Genomic DNA, 20,078 nt, shown 5'->3' on the forward strand with positions numbered 1-20,078 from the left:
TTTTAGTTCGTAGACTAATGTCTCAGTTCTTGATTACAAGATCAGATAAGATTTATTTTACTAGTAAAACGAATTTAACAATACTCGTATAAATTTTGGGCTTAATATAATATATCGATTATGAAAGTTTGTTAAGAAGAGTATAAATACTTTTTACGATTAATTCAATTTTGACATGGAATAAAATAATTGAAATCCAGAGTAAATTGGATAATTGGAAATTCACGTAAAAGATTTTCTGTTTATCCAGTTTTACAAATTGATCCAAATTTCTAAATATAAGGCGTTTCGTTGCGAAAAGTTTCAGTAACATTTGGTAGGTCTAGAGAGAGGTAAACTTATTCATATATTTAATTGTATATAAATATATACTAGAAGCTTTTGCTGTCGTCCAATTGATTCTTGAAGGAGTTGAATGTAGGTGCTAAACTACATTTTCACAACTCTAATAGATAGATAATAGATATTACTGATGGTAGGAAGTCTTGTGAGTCCGCACGGGTAAGTACCAGCGCCCTGCCTATTTCAGGCGTTAAGCTGTAATGCGTTTCGGTTTGAAATGTGGTGTAGCCGTTGTAACTATACTGAGACCTTAGAACTCGTATCTCAAGGTGTTGCAAGGTGGCACTTACGTTGTAATGTCTATGGGCTCCGGTAACCTTTCAACACCGGGTGGGCCGTGGTGAGCTCGACCACACATCTAAGCAATAACTAAAAAAAAAAATAGAAAATATTTTTTTTATTTCATTTTTTAAGATTTAGTAACTAAATATTTTATGAGATTATACATATGAGTATCTTGTGAGAATAATGAGAACTAAGCACCCTCTCCGTCTACGTTGTTCATGTATCAGAATAAGATCTTAGCAGTGCACAAATCAGTTTTGTTGCCTGCTCTTGGACTTCTTTCCACAGGTTTCTGTCCTTTTGAAAATATGCATTTCATATCCATTATGTAAGGATATCCCAATACAGGTGTAACTAAGCTTGTATAATTCTGTTAAAGTAAATATAGTAATAAATTTTCTTTTTTGTACAATATAACAGATGGATTTATGAACACGGTTTCCGCATCGCGTTGACTACTGCTGCCATCTTGACATTCTGGGTGATTATCTCAAAACCTTTTTCCATCTAAATAATCAACAAATGAGAGGTATTTTATAAAGCAATCTTAAGATTCGACTATTTTGTTTCCTAGTGAAAATCCGCACACAAATCAGTTCCCTTGAAGCCTTATCAATGTTATCAATGTTATCAGGCATTCGGTGATGGTGAGGTAGATATCACGAATTAACTACATATATGAACATTTTGACATATTCTTTACCTATGTAACGTTTGATATTGCTTTCGCTGATTTTCCTTCGTTCTTCATATGACTAGCAAATTGATAGATATGACAGATCCGAGCATCCAGTTACAATTTTATATTACGACAGCTTTTCAACAGAATTTAGATACATTCTAACAAATTCACATGCAAACTTATTGGTAGAGCTCGCACAATAGTGATTAGTATATTCCAAATCATAGGTTATATTTGTTTTTAGAACATTGTGATCTCATCGTGAATCACAGCACGCCCGGTATTAGCTTGGATAATATGAGTAAGGTGCATTCTACATACGTACTAAAAATGTTATCTTCGCTTAGAATGCTTACGAGTTCAGTTCCAGTTACTGAACTGGAGTTTAGGATGACGTTATGAACAGATTTTAACCATAGATACGTTAATTGGTAGTTTTCATAATGAAAGTATCATCATCATCATCATCAGCATCAGCCTTTATCTGCCCACTGCTGGACATAGGCCTATAAAGTATCAGATTACCAAAATTTCAAGAGTTCACTAGTTTCAGAGTCACTCAATTAGTATCTAAATAGCACTAGTAGTCTCTTCCACTTATACTAACTACTAAGTAAACTACTACACTACGTTTCACTATAAAGTACTCTTTGGATCGCTTTCCACTCAATAACCCGACGGAGAACTGCAGGCGAGTGTCATCGGCGGGAGGAGCGAAAGGGGGCAGAGGAAGAGGAAGAAGAAAAACAGGAAGAGGACTTCTCTTGCTTGCTGGGAATGGATCCACCATAGTAAGAAGCATTGCCATCTAGCCCTCAAATCGAACCATTACCAGTACATTATCACATCTCATTTTTACATAATCGCCTCATTCACCTCCATTTCATCGCCATCCATCAAAGTCATCCAAGCACAAACATCACCCCTGCCTCGTTAGGCAGGGAGTTCAAGCCCGGGCAGAGAAGATTGCCCCAAGGCCCGATCCGTGCCCCCGTGCCCCCCTTAGGGGGCGAGAAGACCCGACGGTGTTTCACGTCAGTCATATCGCTTGTCTCGATTCTTGCTTTAGGTCAACTTTAGTGCAAGGGCACATACATACGCCCCTTCCTACGGGTGCAGAACTTTCCCGAATGTTTAGTAATGTATTGACCTCTAAATATGGATAAGCAGTTATTGGTCAAGAGGTGGCTCTTGTTGTGACTGTGAATATTAGTCGGTCTACATACTTTTAATTTTCACATTCAGTGCGTAAATTGTTGAACAATTAGTTTTTTTGTCAATTAATTACATTTTGAGTAATCTCTGATATGGCATGTCGCAATGTTTGTGGATTATCGACGTAATTATTATCACAACTTAATCTATGATGAGGGTCTAAACGAGTTATGAGTGTTGCGGAAACATGACGCACACTTGATATGAAAATGAAACTTATTTTAAGGATCTCAAATTTCAAAGTATTTTCCGTTATTTTGTTGTTATCTGACTCGGTAACTGTAATATTATCAGTATAGGTAATACGAATTTGATGTAATTACGTTTTTTATTGCGTGGCATAAATTTGATTTCAGTATGAGGCTGGCTGCCTTATACATATTTAGGTTTGACTTTACCTATAATAGGGGTGCTCTGAGTTAGTACTTATAAAAAAAACCAGAGCATTCATTCATTCAGGTTTCATGTGTACGGAAACCGGCCTTAATATGTAATTTACATGTCAAACCCACGTCTGAGGTTGAGCGTCAGCCCAAGTGATTTATGGCTTGCACCTGATTAGTCGTGAGTCTTTTTCTATTATTGCATTGATGGGTGGAAGAGCTCACAGCCCACCTGGTGTTAAGTGGTTACTGGAGCCCATAGACATCTACAACGTAATGCGCCACCTACCTTAAGATATAAGTCCTAAGGTCTCAAGTATAGTTACAACGGCTGCCCTAACCTTCAAACTGAAACGCATTACTGCTTCACGGCAGAAATAGGCAGGGTGGTGGTACCTACCCGTGCGGACTCACAAGACGTGCTAACACCAATACCGAGTATTTACGTATGTACCGAATTTGAACTCCCGCACCCGGATACCAATATTTTTTTAAAGAAAAAAGTACTTAACACGTGTTCACGAACGACTTCCTCGTTCAAGGTATAACATCTATACATATAAATATAATTAGAGTGTCGGTTTGTAGTATTGAAATAACCGCGTTTTACTACATGCATATGAATATATATGCGGTACATACACCAAAATAGCATTTTTTACAATTTTTATCTGTCTGTCTGTCTGTTCCGACTGATCTCTGGAACGGTTGGACCGATTTTGATGAGACTTTCACTAATAGGTAGCTGATGATATAAGGAGTAACTTAGGCTAGTTTTTTTTAGACTAGCTTCACCCTGCGGCATCACCCGCAGTTATTGTCGTACCGCGCGCAACATGGCGGGCCTATCAGTCAATAATAAAATTTAATGTTTCCGAAGCGAAGCGAGGGCTGGTCGCTAGTAGGGTAATAAAATTAAAAGTACAAAAATGTATATATTACCTACCTGAGGTAGAGCGTATTGTACCAGAGTACGGCTAGATATCGCTTTTTTTGCCTGTTACACTTGCGAAGCTGTCATGTGATCCGATTTGAACGGTGATACAGCCATCATACTATACAATTAAAACGCGGGAGCCCTCATATTTCAAGGTGGGTAGTAATATTCAATCTATGGTATTTGGTAGCCACTTATCACTAGGTGGACCATGAGCACGCACATCCTTCCAGTGCAATATAAGAATACTACTTACGCGGATTGTTTCCGCTGTAATTTGTTGCTTAGTTTGCAATCGCATCAGTTTTTTTTTGTTTGGAAGTAATTTTGTTTATATTATTTCTCTGTATGGAAAATGGTGTGATTTTGAACCTTAAAACAATGTTATTCAATTTTATAAAGAGTCGAAAAATTGCAGTAAAAGGACAATGCCCAAAAGTGGGCCAACTTTATGTCAAAACTATTTGTAATTGAAAAACTATGCCTTATTTTTTCACGTTGTTTAGTTTATGTATCAACATTTCTTTCAACCTGGCATTGTTTTCCAAAAAAATAAATTACTTATTTGATAACATCCCAAAACTATCCATGCCATAGTTTTTAAATTCGCCAATAGGCAAAAGGCTTAGCCCATACAGCCTTATAGCAAATCTATATGCTGTCAAACGAAAGACTTGTTTGTGACTTGAACAACAAATAAAAAAAATTAGCTAATGCTTATAATTCACAGGCTTCTTAGTTTATTTTTGTTCAATTCAATATTTATATATTGTAATAATAATTATTACTTAAAACCATGAATTATTTAATATTTTTAGATATTAATGATTCCATTAGTAAAAATATCAATGGCCTACCATTACTCTATTCTTATTATATATGATCAGAGAGTTTTGGCAGCAACCCGAGTAAAGCATCACTTGAATTTTTATTTTAATATTTTTTTTATAGTTTATTGTGTAATTTGTATTATTTGTATTTGTAATATTGTGTATAAAAGGTCTGCGTAAACTCATGCTCAGTCAATGTGGTATTCGTCGAGTTGACGTCAAAACTCCCAAAAAGCAATAAAAAAAGATACACCGGCTTTTTATTGACATAAAAAATATATAACTTCGACAGACTAGGCTGTATAGGCTACGCTCTTTGCCTGCTTCCGGATTTTCATTTCATTTTATTATTATTATGAGGATATAACAATAATAAAATGTACGTAAGGGCTTATTTCTAGCAACATTAACCACAATTAACTTATTTAATACTGTAAATAATGATGAAAGCGATTATTGATTTCGAAAAAAACAATTAACAACTTAATGTTAGCAGCAGAAAAAAAACAGATTTCTCTTAAGCCTGGGTGAGAATATAAAAATAGTTTTCTGAATATAAAACGATATTTCTTTGTCTATCAAAATAAGTTAAAACAATCATGACGCGACAACTTTTTTTAGGGGCCCAAACGCCCATAGAAAATGGGCATTGCCCTTTCAAGTTATGATTACGTCAGATTTTCTCATATTCACATTCAAATGATATCCTCGTGTTCTTTTTAAACGATTTTCTGTTTAACATTTATTAGGTGTTAAAAATATAAACTAGGTTTTATAGTATTTTGTTTTCACGCTGTATTGTTATAATCTCGCCGATAAAACTCCGATGCTAATTTGAATTGCGCAAGCGAACGAAACAAATATGTAAATACATAGTGCAAAATTATTATCATAAATCGAATGCCAATTATTGCCAGTTATTTTTATATTTAGAATTTAAACACCTTACTATAGATGAAATTTATTAATTTAACTATAAATTATATTAACATGACATATTCTGCATACATTAAGTCAAACAATTAACAATTATTTAAATTTAACTAAACAATACAAATTGAACAAAGAACTTTTTGTAACCCACATAGGTTAAGAAATTACAATGAAACAAATCGAATTAGAAATTACACATGGTGTATAAATTTTAAAATTAAAGTGACGTAAATATTTATGAATTCACCTTTGTATGTACATACGGAACTCACTTATGATCTTTATGATGAGTGTTTATTTTATTTGGCGCCCAGTGGGTCAAGGCGACCTTTGGCTCGAGTAAATGACTTCTGCGAAAGTCGTGTGCAAGTGACCCTTTCTATGAAAGTATGCCAAAATCTTGTTACGTAATACTGCAGATCGGATGCGGAGGTCCATTCACGAGAGCCATCTGAGCCACCCCGCCCCACACTACTGCGCAGAGGGCGCCCCCAGAGACGCCACCCACGCTTGTTCAACTAAACGTCTCGTTTTGTATATTCACAGAAATAACATTTTCGTATAAAAAAATTCCTACCCGAGCCTTTAGACCGGTGTTTCTCAACGTAGGGCCCACGCCCCACAAGGGGGCAATTTGATAATTAAGGGGGGCAATCGCACTAAATTAATATAGAAAATCTATGTTAAAATTATTTTGAATTTCAAATTCAGTTTCTTATTATATGTTTTGAAATATTACTTACAGTGTTTTGATAACAAGTTCATAGTTATTTCTTCCTAAAATCTACCATTTATGTCTATTAAGTGAAAAAATAATTTTTTTCATGTTAACAATTATGTATGAAGGGCATAAAAATTTTAGAAATATTGCAGTGGGGCATGGTACAAACAGGTTAGGAAGCAGAAATCGATTTTAGAGGATATGACAGCGTAACCGAGTGAGTAAGTGAGCTCACAGGGCTCTAACCTGAAGGGGTTGCTAACAAGCAGCCTAGCTAGAGCAGTGCTTCGCAGATTCTACCACCGGATCGAAAACACGACCCACTGAGAAGATCCGGCGAGAAACTCAGTGGGCTGTGTTTGTGGGTTAAAATCGTACATAGCATTTTTAATTCTGCAGTTCTGTGTTAATGTTTTATTAGATTTTTAATATCATATTTATGCAATTAAAACATTATGTAAATAAATATTCCGTTTCGATTTTTTATACATTAGGGGAATAAGATATTTGATATCTTCAGATGATATTTATTTTGATTGTTAGCGGTGGCTTCTATGATGATGACCTTGACCACCGGTTACGTTTACATTATTAAAACATTGTCTACTTCTTTTTTAGAAGACAGTACTGAATGTATTTAGTAAGTATTTCCTTAGAAAAGTCAGTACCTACCTATGGGATTTAAACACCGGCACAGTCATATGGCCTGATAGAACTATGCCACTGTTCTTCCTATACAATAAACAATCAATAAAATGAAAACTTGAAAATATACACATCTTGTTAGTATAATAATAGTTTAATAAATATTTTTCTTTTTCCACTTTTTTTTTATAAAAAATTTGGCTCCAACGCCTTTGGCATTGATTTTGCCAAAGTATTTACAAAAATTACAGGTGCTTAAAGAAGAAAAAAAATTACTAAATCTAATATTTCCACTTCAGATGATTGGCCCCTGATTGATCAAACAGTAAAATATTCAATAGTTAAATAATCTAATGAAGATAATGAGCCCAAGATTAAATAATTAAAGTAGCTTTAATTATGTCTTTGACTTACGAAAATCTAAGAAATTATTAAGGTTATCTTTTTGTTTTTAAGGTCTGGCTGCAATAATTGTTATCACCTTAATGTAGCAAAAACATTGGTTGTCTTAGGTATGAAGACATTTTGTATACATTTGCCGGGATTTATTTATTTATTTATAACTTCTTATACTATAACATATAAAGGCGGACTTAATGCAATAGGCATTCTCTAACAGTCTACCTTAGGGGAGTGCAGAGATGAAGCTTGGTAGGTTTAGTGTGAAGGGATCATAGATACCACAGATTTACTTTGAGATGTAAGGTTGGCATTGGAAAGTTTTCTTAAATATTAAATAATATGACAGACATTTTCCTTGCTTTAAGTACTACCAGTGTCCAGGGGCGAAAGTAACCACCTCATTTCCAGGGTTGTCTGGCACTTGTCTGACAGCATGAAAAATCATGATCGAGCATTCGTTTATAAAAAAAATTACAACTCAACAAAGTACCGACTATAAATCTTGTTGGTTGCTGCATAACGATCCAAGGAATTGTTAATTGAGACAACAATGATTTAATTCAAAAAGTCAGTTTATTAACAAATATTGACTTATTAATTTAGGCAAAACCAAAAAACATACATGATTTTGAATTTTACATGTCAAAGAGGGTTCTTTGATATGTTAATTAACAGCTGTCCAAAGTAGATAATAGTCTTCAAGAATATAATCTGCCTAATGTCAAGTTTCCATTATAAATAGCTGAGATATTCACACAGAAAGAACAACATTGCAATCAATATTTACATTTGTCTACAAAGTGCTATTAAAATAGAGCTTAGTGTTTATAGTTTATTTATTTCCTAGTTTACTATAATAATACTTAACATGACCCGGGGTGATATTAAAGAGCAGGCGCAAGGCAAGATGGAGTGGAGACAACTTATGAAGGCCCTATGTACCAGCGAGGTACCCTAGCTCTAAAACAACAACAACAATAACAATACATCACATTCAAATATAATTTATTAGCTATTTAGAGTCAGTAATTATTAATATAATTGTTATATAATTAGAAACAGCAATTTATTAAACAACCTGTTTTAATAGGAATATAAATTGGGCAACATATGACCAGAAAAGTTGTGTGGCTGTATTCATGTTATGAAGTCTATGGGTTCCAGTAACCACTATATATCAGTCGGACTGTGAGGTAGTTCTTTCACCTAAACAATTAAAGTAAGTGCCAGTGTAAGATATTTTTCATTAAAAAAATTATTTTTACATCTAACATTTTCAAAATAGTTCATTTGAATACCTGTAAAGTTACCTGTTAAAGATTTTTCATCGGTACTCACCGTGGTCGGTTTTGCATGTACAATTGCCCGAAGAATATGAAAGCCATGTAGATTCCAACGTAATAGAAAGCCACGGTCCAGTTTTCTGTCATCCATTTCCTATAGTTGTGATGAATAAAATGATTTTCAAAATCAAAAATATATGAATAATTTGGAGTGATATCCAGGTTGGATGAAACAGCGGCAGAATATGCCTCCATTTTTCCTTTCTATTTCCAAACACCACGAATTAGTTAACACAGTCTTCAGTCAGTTTAAGCACAGTTCATCACAGGATTTTAACCTAGCATTTAATAACAGGATACTACTGTACTTTTATCACAGACGAACTAAATTAGATTCGCGGGGCGGTTAGGCGTGCTGCCGTTTATGTCACTGATTTGAGAATGATCGCGTAATGTCCTCCTGTTAACTATTTATTGCGATGACGAGGCCTCAGCCCGCGTCCGAATTTATTTGACTCGTCAACGGTAACAAGCATGTGAAAAAGATGAATGAACTCGTTTCACGCCACGCCGTCCCTGGTCTTCATATTCGATTTGACAATTGAGTTTGACAGGTATCCCCCGTCGGGGCCACGGCCGGTCTCCCTCCTCCGCTAAAAAATTTTTGTTGCCAGATCGCTTTTTTTTTTAATTATTTGTCTCGATTGTCCGCAATATCATTCATTTTTCAAAGATGAAAGATTTTTCGAAGTAGTGTTAATATTTTAGAATCAACACTTTCTTACTTGTTTGTAAACGTGAGCAATCCGAGTATGTGCACGTCCAAGCTGAGTACACTTCTCAACCTAAGAGATATGAAAACGCCCAGGAAACACCGTGCAGACAAGTTCATTCCAAAGGCAGGTATCATCATCATCATCATCATCTTAGGCCTTACAGCCCACGGTGGGCCTTAGCCTGGTCCAGTATGTCTCAAAAAAAGGCAGGTAGCTTATGGAAAAAAACGCCAACTCCGAGAATGAGACGAGTATTCTTGCCTGGGCCTGGGCTTTGTAAAGCATTAGGCTTTACTGTCCAAGTGACACCGATGCTGAAAACTACTCAAAACGTCAACTCCAATAATCCTAATAATTTTGGAAGATTTCAAGATCCTTCTTCGCAGTGAAACCAATGTCTTCAGTGACTTGAATTGAACTAAGTTTAATCCACCTTATTCTTTGACCCTATTTCAAGATTCTTTCTGAAATCTGAATTCAGAAAATTTTACCTATTTCCCTATTTTTAGAGCCACTGAAAGGGTGCAACATGACCCACTCGATTTGTGGACGTTGAAAAACAGGAAGCACCTGTCTGAAGGCACGCTGTGTGATATAGATCTTAAGCACGCAGCTATCTCACGGGATATGGCCGGCGAGTCTCCTCCTTCACTCGAAGTCGAATTCAAGTTGGCAAGGTCATAAAGGCCAACCGTCGTTGTCGCACTGTGGGTCAGATTGTCATCGAACGAGCGTTATAACCTTCAAGGACCAAAGAGATGGCCAATAATCTCCTTTTTACCGTCCCAAGAATATTTTCTGCCATGTGTTAACCGCATAGACCTATATAGTAGGGACACGACATATTGTTCTATACGTACAATTGCTTAAATAAATAGCACCCATTTTGAAGGCACATACATAAACATATATCTATCTCGTTCTTACTCAGCACTTTAACTCGCAGGAAAACAATATAACAGTATTTCAGTGCGTACATAAAATGAAACATGAATATACGTAAATATCTCCGTCTCCGTCTAATGAGGCCGAAAATCCGCCATGTTTTGCGCGCCAAATGTCATTGTCACGTCAGTTCGGCCGTCTGTTTTGGGTTGTACATTATTTATTGACTATGATATCGATTTAATATGATTGATTATATAAAATTTCATATTTTATCATGCTTAAAACATACAAAAATAATAATTAAAACGTATTTTATAGGATCTCAAGAAAGTCGATGCCCTAAAACTATTATCTATATGTATTTAAATTCATTATGGAGCCCTCATCCGAAAAATCCATTTTTCGGTCGGAATCTATTGATCATGACACTAATCATAAATACCACTTTAAAATATGTCATCAAAACATATTTAGACATTCTGCTTAGATATTTCGGGAAAAAGGCTACCGACAAAATCTCTTCGGAACTATTTAAATAAAATAGTTTTATTCCGCAGTGAGTAAAACACTATTGTAAATTTGTTAAATATTTAATAATTAAGTGATTTTAGAGAGGAAGTCATAAGGAATGACGTTTGTAATTAATGAATAAATGTTCTGTAGGTGTTTTTTTTTTTCACGCGGTCCCTTGATAAGTTTAAAATTTGAATCACTCTCAAGCGAAAGTGATTCAAATGGTGCGGCGCACCTTCCTTGGGGTGCGCTGCGGTAGTATGTTACGGACTTTACGAGTCAGCAAAACAATTAAAATAGATTGTTATAGTTCAAGAAAAACACGTACTCAAAATACGATAACATTTAGCATGCTAGAAATGGGCTGATGGCTTTGAACTACACCATATCTTTATGTTTAGCGACAAACGACAACTTTATAAAATCAGTGTAGCAACTTTTAAAAATCATCATATCGTTTACTTGGCAAATTCGAAGGACGAACTTGTCTTAGATTTCACCCATCTAAATCATATCATATTTGCACATAACAATATACCTACTTACTTCTCATTAAAGTATAAATTCTACAAATAAATAATACTCAACAATATTTAAAATAAAATGAGCCAAGAACGTTTATCGATAAAACTTGATAACATTGAAATCTTTTGTACAGCACTAAAGCCGCCATGTTTTGTGGCCAGATGACGTCACAGTGGCACGAAATTTTGGTTGACGTTTCATTTCCATAGGTTTCCTACTTCATTGGTTAACCGGCGTAGGACTTCCCTGGCAATGCTTACGTCCATGAGCGACAGTATTCATTCACCAACAGGTGAGTTGTATGCTCGCCTGACTGAAAAATGCTTTTAATAATAAATATAGATATCGATCAACGTTCACCTAATTTAGGGCTTAAATAAAAAGCAACTCTGTGCCGAAATATTTTTTTATTTCGCTATAACATTGTTTACAAGTTTCGACTACGAATAAACATTTAATTATTGTCAATAATATCATATCGAAACGTTAGAATTACATAAATTATTTGTGTTTTGGTTTTTATCTATTACTTGTACTACATTTTGTAGGCTATTTTAAATATCTTCATAGGTATTTGATAGTTGAATGGTATAAAAACGAATATGCCTCAGTCACAAGACACCCCGAATTGATGGTGAAATTCCACTGTGATGTATGAAAAATTTATTTTGACAAGATTTTAATGTCTGCATCCTTATTACAAATTTAAAATAAACAAACATTAATCGGTGAAAAAGTGGAACACAGATTTTAAATTTAGACTGAATCGCATTTCCTTTTAATTTTAGCGCTTAATTTATCTATTACAGGTATGTTTAAAGTAATTTAAAATGAAATTATTGAGAACTTTTATTAATAAAGGTAAAATTTGTAGTTTTAAAACATAAACGGCAAGGAAACTGGGACAACGGAGTAGTCTTTGATGAACGAATCGCCATTAAATATAACCACGCCATTACTTCCCAAAAAAGGCGATTTGTGTGTTTGGTTAAGTCAATCATTTTGAAATCCCAAACCCTTAGCAAACTTTAAATTTATATATTGTAATCGATTCTTCTTCTTCAAGTGCTGTCTCGATCATAATTAGCATGAATAATTGGGTTGAATAAGTCAATTTCAAATTTCAAAGTCCAGTATTCGGCAGTTGTCAACAAAGTTGCGTCATTCTGCCACACTATGGATTCAGGACAAATAGGTGTACAATTTGTTGAAATCACTAAACGTTGACATTTGGATGTCGCTAGATGAGAGTATTATTAATATGCTTCGATCAACAATAGTAACTAGATTTCGGGTCGGTGCATAAAATCCGTCTCGTCAAATAACAGCTCACTTAAAATGTGCGCTCTTATTTTGTTTAGTTCACTTCAAACACATCCAATGTCAACCCGTCTCACAATACCGCAGTGTGTATTCAAAAGTTGCAAAAATAAGGCCCGTAAAAGCAATTTAACGGCCGGAGTATCTTACTTTCGGTAAGTATATGAAGTATAAGCTATATTTTAAGCTTTAAACTTATAATTAATATTAAATTTTGAACAAAATTACCGATTTTTAACCACCGCTACAAATGTTGGCCAAGGCTCGGCCAACACATGGACAAACTTTTGCTTAACAGAACAGTAAATGCATGGAGTAGATTTGTGTTGTAATATTTTTTTAAAATTTGTTAGCAGTACTTCAAAATTAGTTGGTTAAAATTGGTTAATGCTGCTTTTGTGTCTGTTTGTTGGACTCTCATTAGATGCTTAGCTTTCCATTTTTATTTTAGCTTTCCTAGCAATCACGTGTGCAGAATGGATCCCGATTGTCGCCAGAGAAACAAGAGATGACTTTTATAAGCCAGCTAAGATCTCCGCTTATTGACACTGGACATCTTTGCCTTCCGTGCTCACGGCTACTGAAACGTGGCCGAAACATTGTAATAAAAATACCCCGCTTGAAACCGTTTAAACGTTGTTTTATTATGTGCACTGGTCGCGAAAACTTAAAAATATATATTACACAAAAACGTAACGCTAATAAAATAATAAGTAACGTATAGATACTAACAAACATACATTTCCAAAACATAAAAAGTAAACAACTAAACTTTTACTTTAATTCATCAATAAATTATTTTAGTGTTCAGCGCGACTCCCTTACTTCCTGTAGTAAATAGAAATCGGCATTTCAAGAAGCAAAAATGAATAAAGCAAAACGATGTTAGTTGTCAGAGCAATTAAGGGAAAAGTTACTTTATTTGTTGTATATTAAGATTGATTTCACATTAAAAGTTGTTTAAAATATGTCTTTTTATTGGTAAGTGACAGGAGTAATTTATTGCTTTTCTCGTTTTATGTGACGAATGATCGTAACAGCCTGGCCACGGGACATTCGCCGATACGAATATTCGCGCGGTGCGAACGGCGAAGCGTCTAGCGACTAAAATAAGAGCATAGAAATGTACCTAACAAGCCACGCGCACCGGCGACCGGCGAAGCGACCGGCGAAATGTACCGAGCGAATCGCGCGATGCGGCGGGCGAGCAAAACAAATGCATGAATACGGACGGCGCGAGCCACGGAGTCGAGCGGTAGTCGCGGCGAATAGTACAGTGATTAAATGAGTTTAGTTGTTTTCGCCGCGAAAAATTAAAACCGAAATTTTTATATTTTTTATTTTATATTTTTAAAGTCGTCGTGGCCTAACGGACGTCCGGTGCAATCGTGTTGAGCGATGCACCGGTGTTCGAATATCAGGCGGGTACCAATTTTTGTAATGAAATACGTACTCAACAAATGTTCACGATTGACTTCCACGGTGAAGGAATAACATCGTGTAATAAAAATGAAATCCTCAAAATTATAATTTGATTACTGGTGGTAGGACCTCTTGTGAGTCCACACGGGTGGGTACTACCACCCTGCCTATTTCTGCCGTGAAGTAGTAATGCGTTTCGGTTTGAAGGGTGAGGCAGCCATTATAACTATACTTGAGACCTTAGAACTTATATCTCAAGGTGGGTGGCGCATTTACGTTGTGGATGTCTATGGGCTCCAGTAACCACTTAACACAAGGTGGGCTGTGAGCTCGTCCACCCATCTAAGCAATAAAAAAAAAAAAAGCTGAAATACTAGCTAGACCAGCTATTTGGAAGTCTAGCCACCCAAAGTATTTCTCGTACTTCTTGTGGAATTCTCCATCTATATGTACACTCCGATTCTTATTCAAATCATGTACTTCACAATCTTTTCCAAATAATAGGTCCTGAACCAAAAAACTATTAATTTGTAAGCAATATCGAGATAATTTCGATATAGACATTTCGCTGTCGGACTTCCTTACTAGTCGCGGCGGCGAACGTGAGTACCCGTGGCCTGCAAACGGTGCTGCGCGAATGGTCGCCTCGTCCACCGCTTCGCTGTTCGCACCGCCGATCCCCGTGGCCAGGCCGTACGTATTAGATAATGTTTTGGAAATTTGTGACTTTATTACTAGGTGCCATAGTTGTAATTAGTTTGAACGTAAAAGTGTTTCAAAACTTTTTTCTCCGTTTGTTAGTAAACGAATGTAGCTATATAAGTATATATTCACGCGGACAGTTTTTGCTTTAATTTTGTACGTATCCCTTTATCTAGTTACTATTGTTGATCGAAGTTAATATGGCAAGGTTTTACTCATGGACTTAACATAAAAAAAAATATCACGGCCGACTTTGGAAATGGCGGGATATTTTTTTTTTGGTAAGAGGAAAATACGCTTCTTCCTGTATGTTTGCATTCGGTTGTTTAATCGTCAATGACTATGGTCGAATTTCGGTCACAGGACGAAGATTGATGTCAATCAAATATACCGGGGGTAGGTACGTGTTCTACGGGGAAAGAAAAATAAATCTCTCAAACTCGTACTAAAATTTTTAACCGAAAATTCAGTAGCATTATTAGTCTTGCAAACTAGGCCATTTGGTTAGTTTGCGATGCGACCATCGCTAATTGTATCAAAGGCATCGATTCTAATACCGATCACTCACATTCGCACGAATACGCAAACCCGCAAGTGTAGGACGACATTTGCAAATGATTATGCAAAGTTTTCGCTGCATTCGTGGTTTTCCAAGCTGTCTCGGTTTTTCAACGGACATCAAAGCACGCGAACCGCGATTATTCGTATAGTCTCCCACACATTCGTGTGACCAGTTGCGCCCACGCCACGATTGCGAAGGTAACGGACGTTTCGCCATTTTCATAATTCGTGACGTCTACTGTGTAACGTACCTTAACCATGGATTGGAACAACACTAAGGTTCATTGAACTCCTGCAAAATGAATCGATCCTACGGGACCCTCAAAAGAAATCCCATAAAAACAGAATGGCTAACGGCCAAGGGACGCCTGGGAAAGAATTAAAAACTCCCTTTCTCTTCAATGTTCTATTGGTGAATTAAAAAAGAAGAGAAATTCGTGAGACATTCGTAAACAAATGTGGGAGGAAGCGCAAACGGGTTCGCAAATTGTGTACCGAACCCATTTGCACAGCCGCTAAGTTTGCGAATGAATGTATGACGGCCCTTCATGAGTGACCGGCTTAAGATACTGGGCGATCCGACGCCTGTGACGCAGCCAGCGCGGGAGTGCCAATATTTGCACAGTTTCACAGTTGGATGAATGCTTTTGGGAACGTACAGAGACACAAACATAAAAAAATATATGCATTATATAAGATAATCTCTCATCGTTTGATTTGGCGGGAACTGGGCGCTTCATAGACACTTGCTCAGAAATAACAATGAAAAAGACAAGCCTGCTTCTAAAACAAAGGGTCAATTCAAGTTTTGTTTTTTCAATTTCAAACTATTACATAAATAAATAAACTCAACTCTGCTTTTGCAACTGCCACACAGCTTCGCAGCTTCGTATTTACGAAACGCAATTACTTAACTGAGTCACAACAAAATGATGACAAAATTAAAAGATGAAATAAATATTACATGATTTTATTTACGCATTATTAAACAAAGTTAACAACATAACCCATCGTAAATGGAAATGAATCTTGAGTTTCTTGATATATTTTTTTAATACAATTGAAACATATTTCTAAATGATTACACTTAAAAATAAAACAGCACAACAAAAATAAAGTCAGAATGTTTTATATGAACGGGATTTTTAAAGTTAGCGGTTTCATTTCCCATTCATGTAATCCATGACATGGTTAAATAAATACTAATGAAAGAAATTTATTCCTTAATACATATTTATAAGAAACTACAAATTAATATTAAATATTTAATATCTACTCCGAAAATGAAATAATATTTAATTAAATACTTATTTTCTTGTAAAATTTTAGAATTATGGAAACCGGTCTGAACATACAAAAAAAAAGAGAATTACGTATAAATGAATAGTTGCGATCAAATTCTATTGCGGAGACAAAAAATAAAACCGATGCTTATACAGTTTAAGCCCGTAAACAAAATTTAAAGTTTTGCTTAGGTAAAAGATTTACCTAATGTTTTTGTGAAGATCTTTTTTTTTTCTAAAATCCAATCAGATTTCTAATACGGTACATGAATCGTGTTAAATTGAGTTGGGAAGTAATATATTTGCAAATTCGTGAATGAGAATTACGTTTCAAACAAGTCACACACAGAAATGGTATTTTCAGTGAATAAACGTCCAACTTTGCAGTTTTCTTTAAAATATAAATCTCTAATAATGGAACACACGAAGCAGCATTGGAACGTTTTTAACGATATTAATGCACCTGACTGCTGGTGAAAAATTAAGGTTCCATTTATAAATATAATAAAAACTGCGAAAAAAACATTTTCTGCCTTCATCATATTATGATTGTGACACAAAAGTTTTCCACGTTGAGTATTTTACCAATATTATTAGATCGTTAGATTGTAGATAAATAAAAATACAATTTAACATCTAAAATGGATCACATTGTTATCAGTATTTATTATTCAAAGTGCGCGTCTCGAGAATACGACAACAATAACCAACAAAATTATTATATACAATACAAAATGAAAACACATATAAAATCTGTCAATAATAATAATAAATTATTAAAAATCTCAAACATTGTAAACGACATTTTTTTTCTATACTGTATTCTGTATCTTTTCCATAGTTCCTTTAGAAACGTAGAATCCGCAGCCGGAGTTTTTCATCAAACAAGTTACAAAAGTGTTAGCAAGCGCTGCCGTGTGACGCTGACGATAATGTCGAGTCGTGAAAGGCTATTTGTTTTAAGCTATATTTTGGCAACTTTACAGCAGAACGATTTAAAGTTAAAGAAAAAAAAATTGACATACAAAATTTCTTTAGCTATTTCAATTAAGTAAACTTAATTGAAGTTCAATTAAAAAAATCGAACTGTTGACGCTAATAGTAAATAAGACCTTTAATTACAAAGATACATGTCGTGTATTTAGCGAAATGTCGCTTAGATCAAATAGCATTTCCCTCGATGTAATAATTAGCGTGTTTTTTTATATTTCAACGAATACTTTATCGCGTATAGTTTAATCATTAAACTTCTCTAAGCGATCCCTTTTGTAATTTAAAAAACGGGACATCTCAACGTTTCAATTCTTGACGTTTTGCCCTACACAATAATATTCCTTTAGGACTACGCGTAGCGCTAAGTGTGCTATTCTATTATCCTACAAATCTACAGAGATCTTACGCCGACGAGCACCCATCGTAACTTTGTGTCCTTAAATTATATCAGATAAAAAAATCTAGTGTTAATTAAAATATTTCCCCAATTCATAGATGGCGTTAGTTGTATTATTTTTTTCTATTGACATTCTATGTCTTCTTGCCTGTATGCCGCTATGTAGGGTTGGCACACCACGTCCGCATCTGTGTTGTCCTCTTAAGTTTTTTTGGGCTGCGATTGACAAATTAAGATTTGTGGGAGAGCGAGTCAGAAAACAGACGCGGATCTAGCAGTTCGGACGAAACACAAAGTCCTTTTTTAAAAGGGGTGCCGGTCGGTCTGCGAGGCCTCTAACGTTACATCATGAAGCGAACGGCGACGACGCAGCGGTTCAGTTCTCGTGTATGACCCCGCCCGGTCCGGGCAGGGACGACCGGCCCGACAGGAAGATGTCCACGGACCGCGCCGCTTGTCGACCTTCGGATATCGCCCACACCACCAGCGACTGGCCTCTCCGGCAATCTGTTAAATAACTCGTAACTTTAGCTATTGCAATATACGAGTATTGGTAGGCAAACAAAATACAATAGTCTTCTTGAAACTTCAGTTTTTCATTTCAACTAAAAAATTGGGGCTGCATTTTTTGTATTGTATGATAATAGTACCGTGCTTCAACCCGGACGTGCGACCGTTTGGCGTCATATTTTATTTCGATGACGGTTTAAAATGCTTTTATATAATATTCAGAGCGATCTCATTATGATTACTCGTTTTTTTTGTTAACATTATTAATGCATTAATTATATTTGTTATTAATTAAAATGATATAAGAAAAGAATAGATTGTAGTGTTACCTCCAGCCGCGAAAACGTTCTTCGCGTTCGTTTTGTAAATATCCGATTTCAGTGTTTCGATGTTACTGCGCGCATCCAGCGGGAGATCTGTGGAAGATACAAGTTGATCTGTGTACACTACCGGCTCGCATTGATAGCGAGTTTTTGGCGGGAACGCGAGAAGTGAAATTGTGTGATTCGTTTTATCTTGTCTATTTAGTGTTCTTGAAGTTTAAATGTGTAATAACGGTGGTTTCATAACTGTTTAGTATCTGTGAAAGTGCCCAAATGTGGGAAAATTAAACAAAGCCGCCGAACGTAACTTCTCGGGATCCTCCAAAAAGTTCACTGGAAAAGTCTCAATAAATGACCACCATATTACTGACATTATATTTCATACCATATCATCATTTCATTTCACTTCATTTCATGCCATGTTTCATATTAATCAACTTCATTTCAATCATTTCAATATTTTTGGAAATTGTACACTTTTAATGCAAAAAGGCGACATGTCGTAGCGTGCCGGTAGTTTGTCGCTCACCGAGCTGGTTGGCGACGTATCTCTCGGGGCCGAGGAAGCCCATGGCGAGCAGCACGAGGTCGGCGCGGTACTCCCGCTGCGAGCCCGCCACCTCGCGCATGTCCCAGCGCCCGCCCGCGCCGCGGCTCCACTCCACCTCCACCGCCAGCACGCCGCACACGTTGCCCTCGCCTGACAAATAAGATACAAATATCTTATGTACTTGAGGTTTATGATTCCAGATTAATAAACAAGAAAAAGCTGACGAGTCGTCGTGACCTAAATGATAAGACGTCATGTTCACGATTCACTCCCACGGTGAAGGAATAACATCGTTTAATAAAAATCAAACTCGCAAAATTATAATTTGCGTAATTACTGGTGGTAGGACCTCTTGTGAGTCCAGTACATTGTGCGAACAATACGAGTTTAGTTAACAATATTTGGTGGCTGGCTGTAGGATTTGAACCCTGGTATTTATTCTTATTTATGATTTCAATTTTTTTCTACATATAAACAGATGTTGATATATTAACAGATCTTAGTCAATTGAAATTTATTTAATTGTATTCTTTTTAAATTTTTAGTGTCATCAACAAAAGCATTTTTGAAAAATTATATTTTTCCGCCAAAAAACAATAAAATATGAAATGCAATACATTAAACGGTGTTTGAGTCATCAGCGAGCACTAGTGAGTT

General features: G+C 35.8%; 2 protein-coding genes and 1 long non-coding RNA gene across 4 annotated transcripts in view; 1 reads left to right on the top strand and 2 right to left on the bottom strand.

Annotated features, from left to right (window-relative positions):
* Positions 1-9,960, bottom strand: part of LOC101741480 (elongation of very long chain fatty acids protein 6) — a 52,138-nt gene extending 42,178 nt beyond the window's left edge. Inside the window, exon 1 of the mRNA XM_004924735.5 lies at positions 8,714-9,960. Coding sequence (XP_004924792.1) covers positions 8,714-8,913 — 200 coding nt within the window. The 5' untranslated portion in view covers positions 8,914-9,960. The remainder of the gene's footprint in view (positions 1-8,713) is intronic.
* LOC134200942 (uncharacterized) lies at positions 181-20,044 on the top strand. Of its 2 annotated transcripts, none has more exons than XR_009976068.1 (4): positions 181-316; positions 1,048-1,108; positions 2,001-2,100; positions 19,622-20,044. It is a non-coding gene; the product is annotated as an uncharacterized LOC134200942 (long non-coding RNA). The 2 variants fall into 2 exon arrangements; XR_009976069.1 differs by having other exon boundaries at positions 182-332.
* The window catches only part of Gogat (glutamate synthase), a 67,502-nt gene continuing 63,743 nt past the window's right edge, over positions 16,320-20,078 (bottom strand). Inside the window, 3 exon segments of the mRNA NM_001048213.1 lie at positions 16,320-18,545; positions 18,878-18,964; positions 19,401-19,571. Coding sequence (NP_001041678.1) covers positions 18,415-18,545; positions 18,878-18,964; positions 19,401-19,571 — 389 coding nt within the window. The 3' untranslated portion in view covers positions 16,320-18,414.

The sequence above is a fragment of the Bombyx mori genome, chromosome 22, assembly GCF_030269925.1.
Source record: "Bombyx mori chromosome 22, ASM3026992v2".
Lineage (NCBI taxonomy): Eukaryota > Metazoa > Arthropoda > Insecta > Lepidoptera > Bombycidae > Bombyx > Bombyx mori.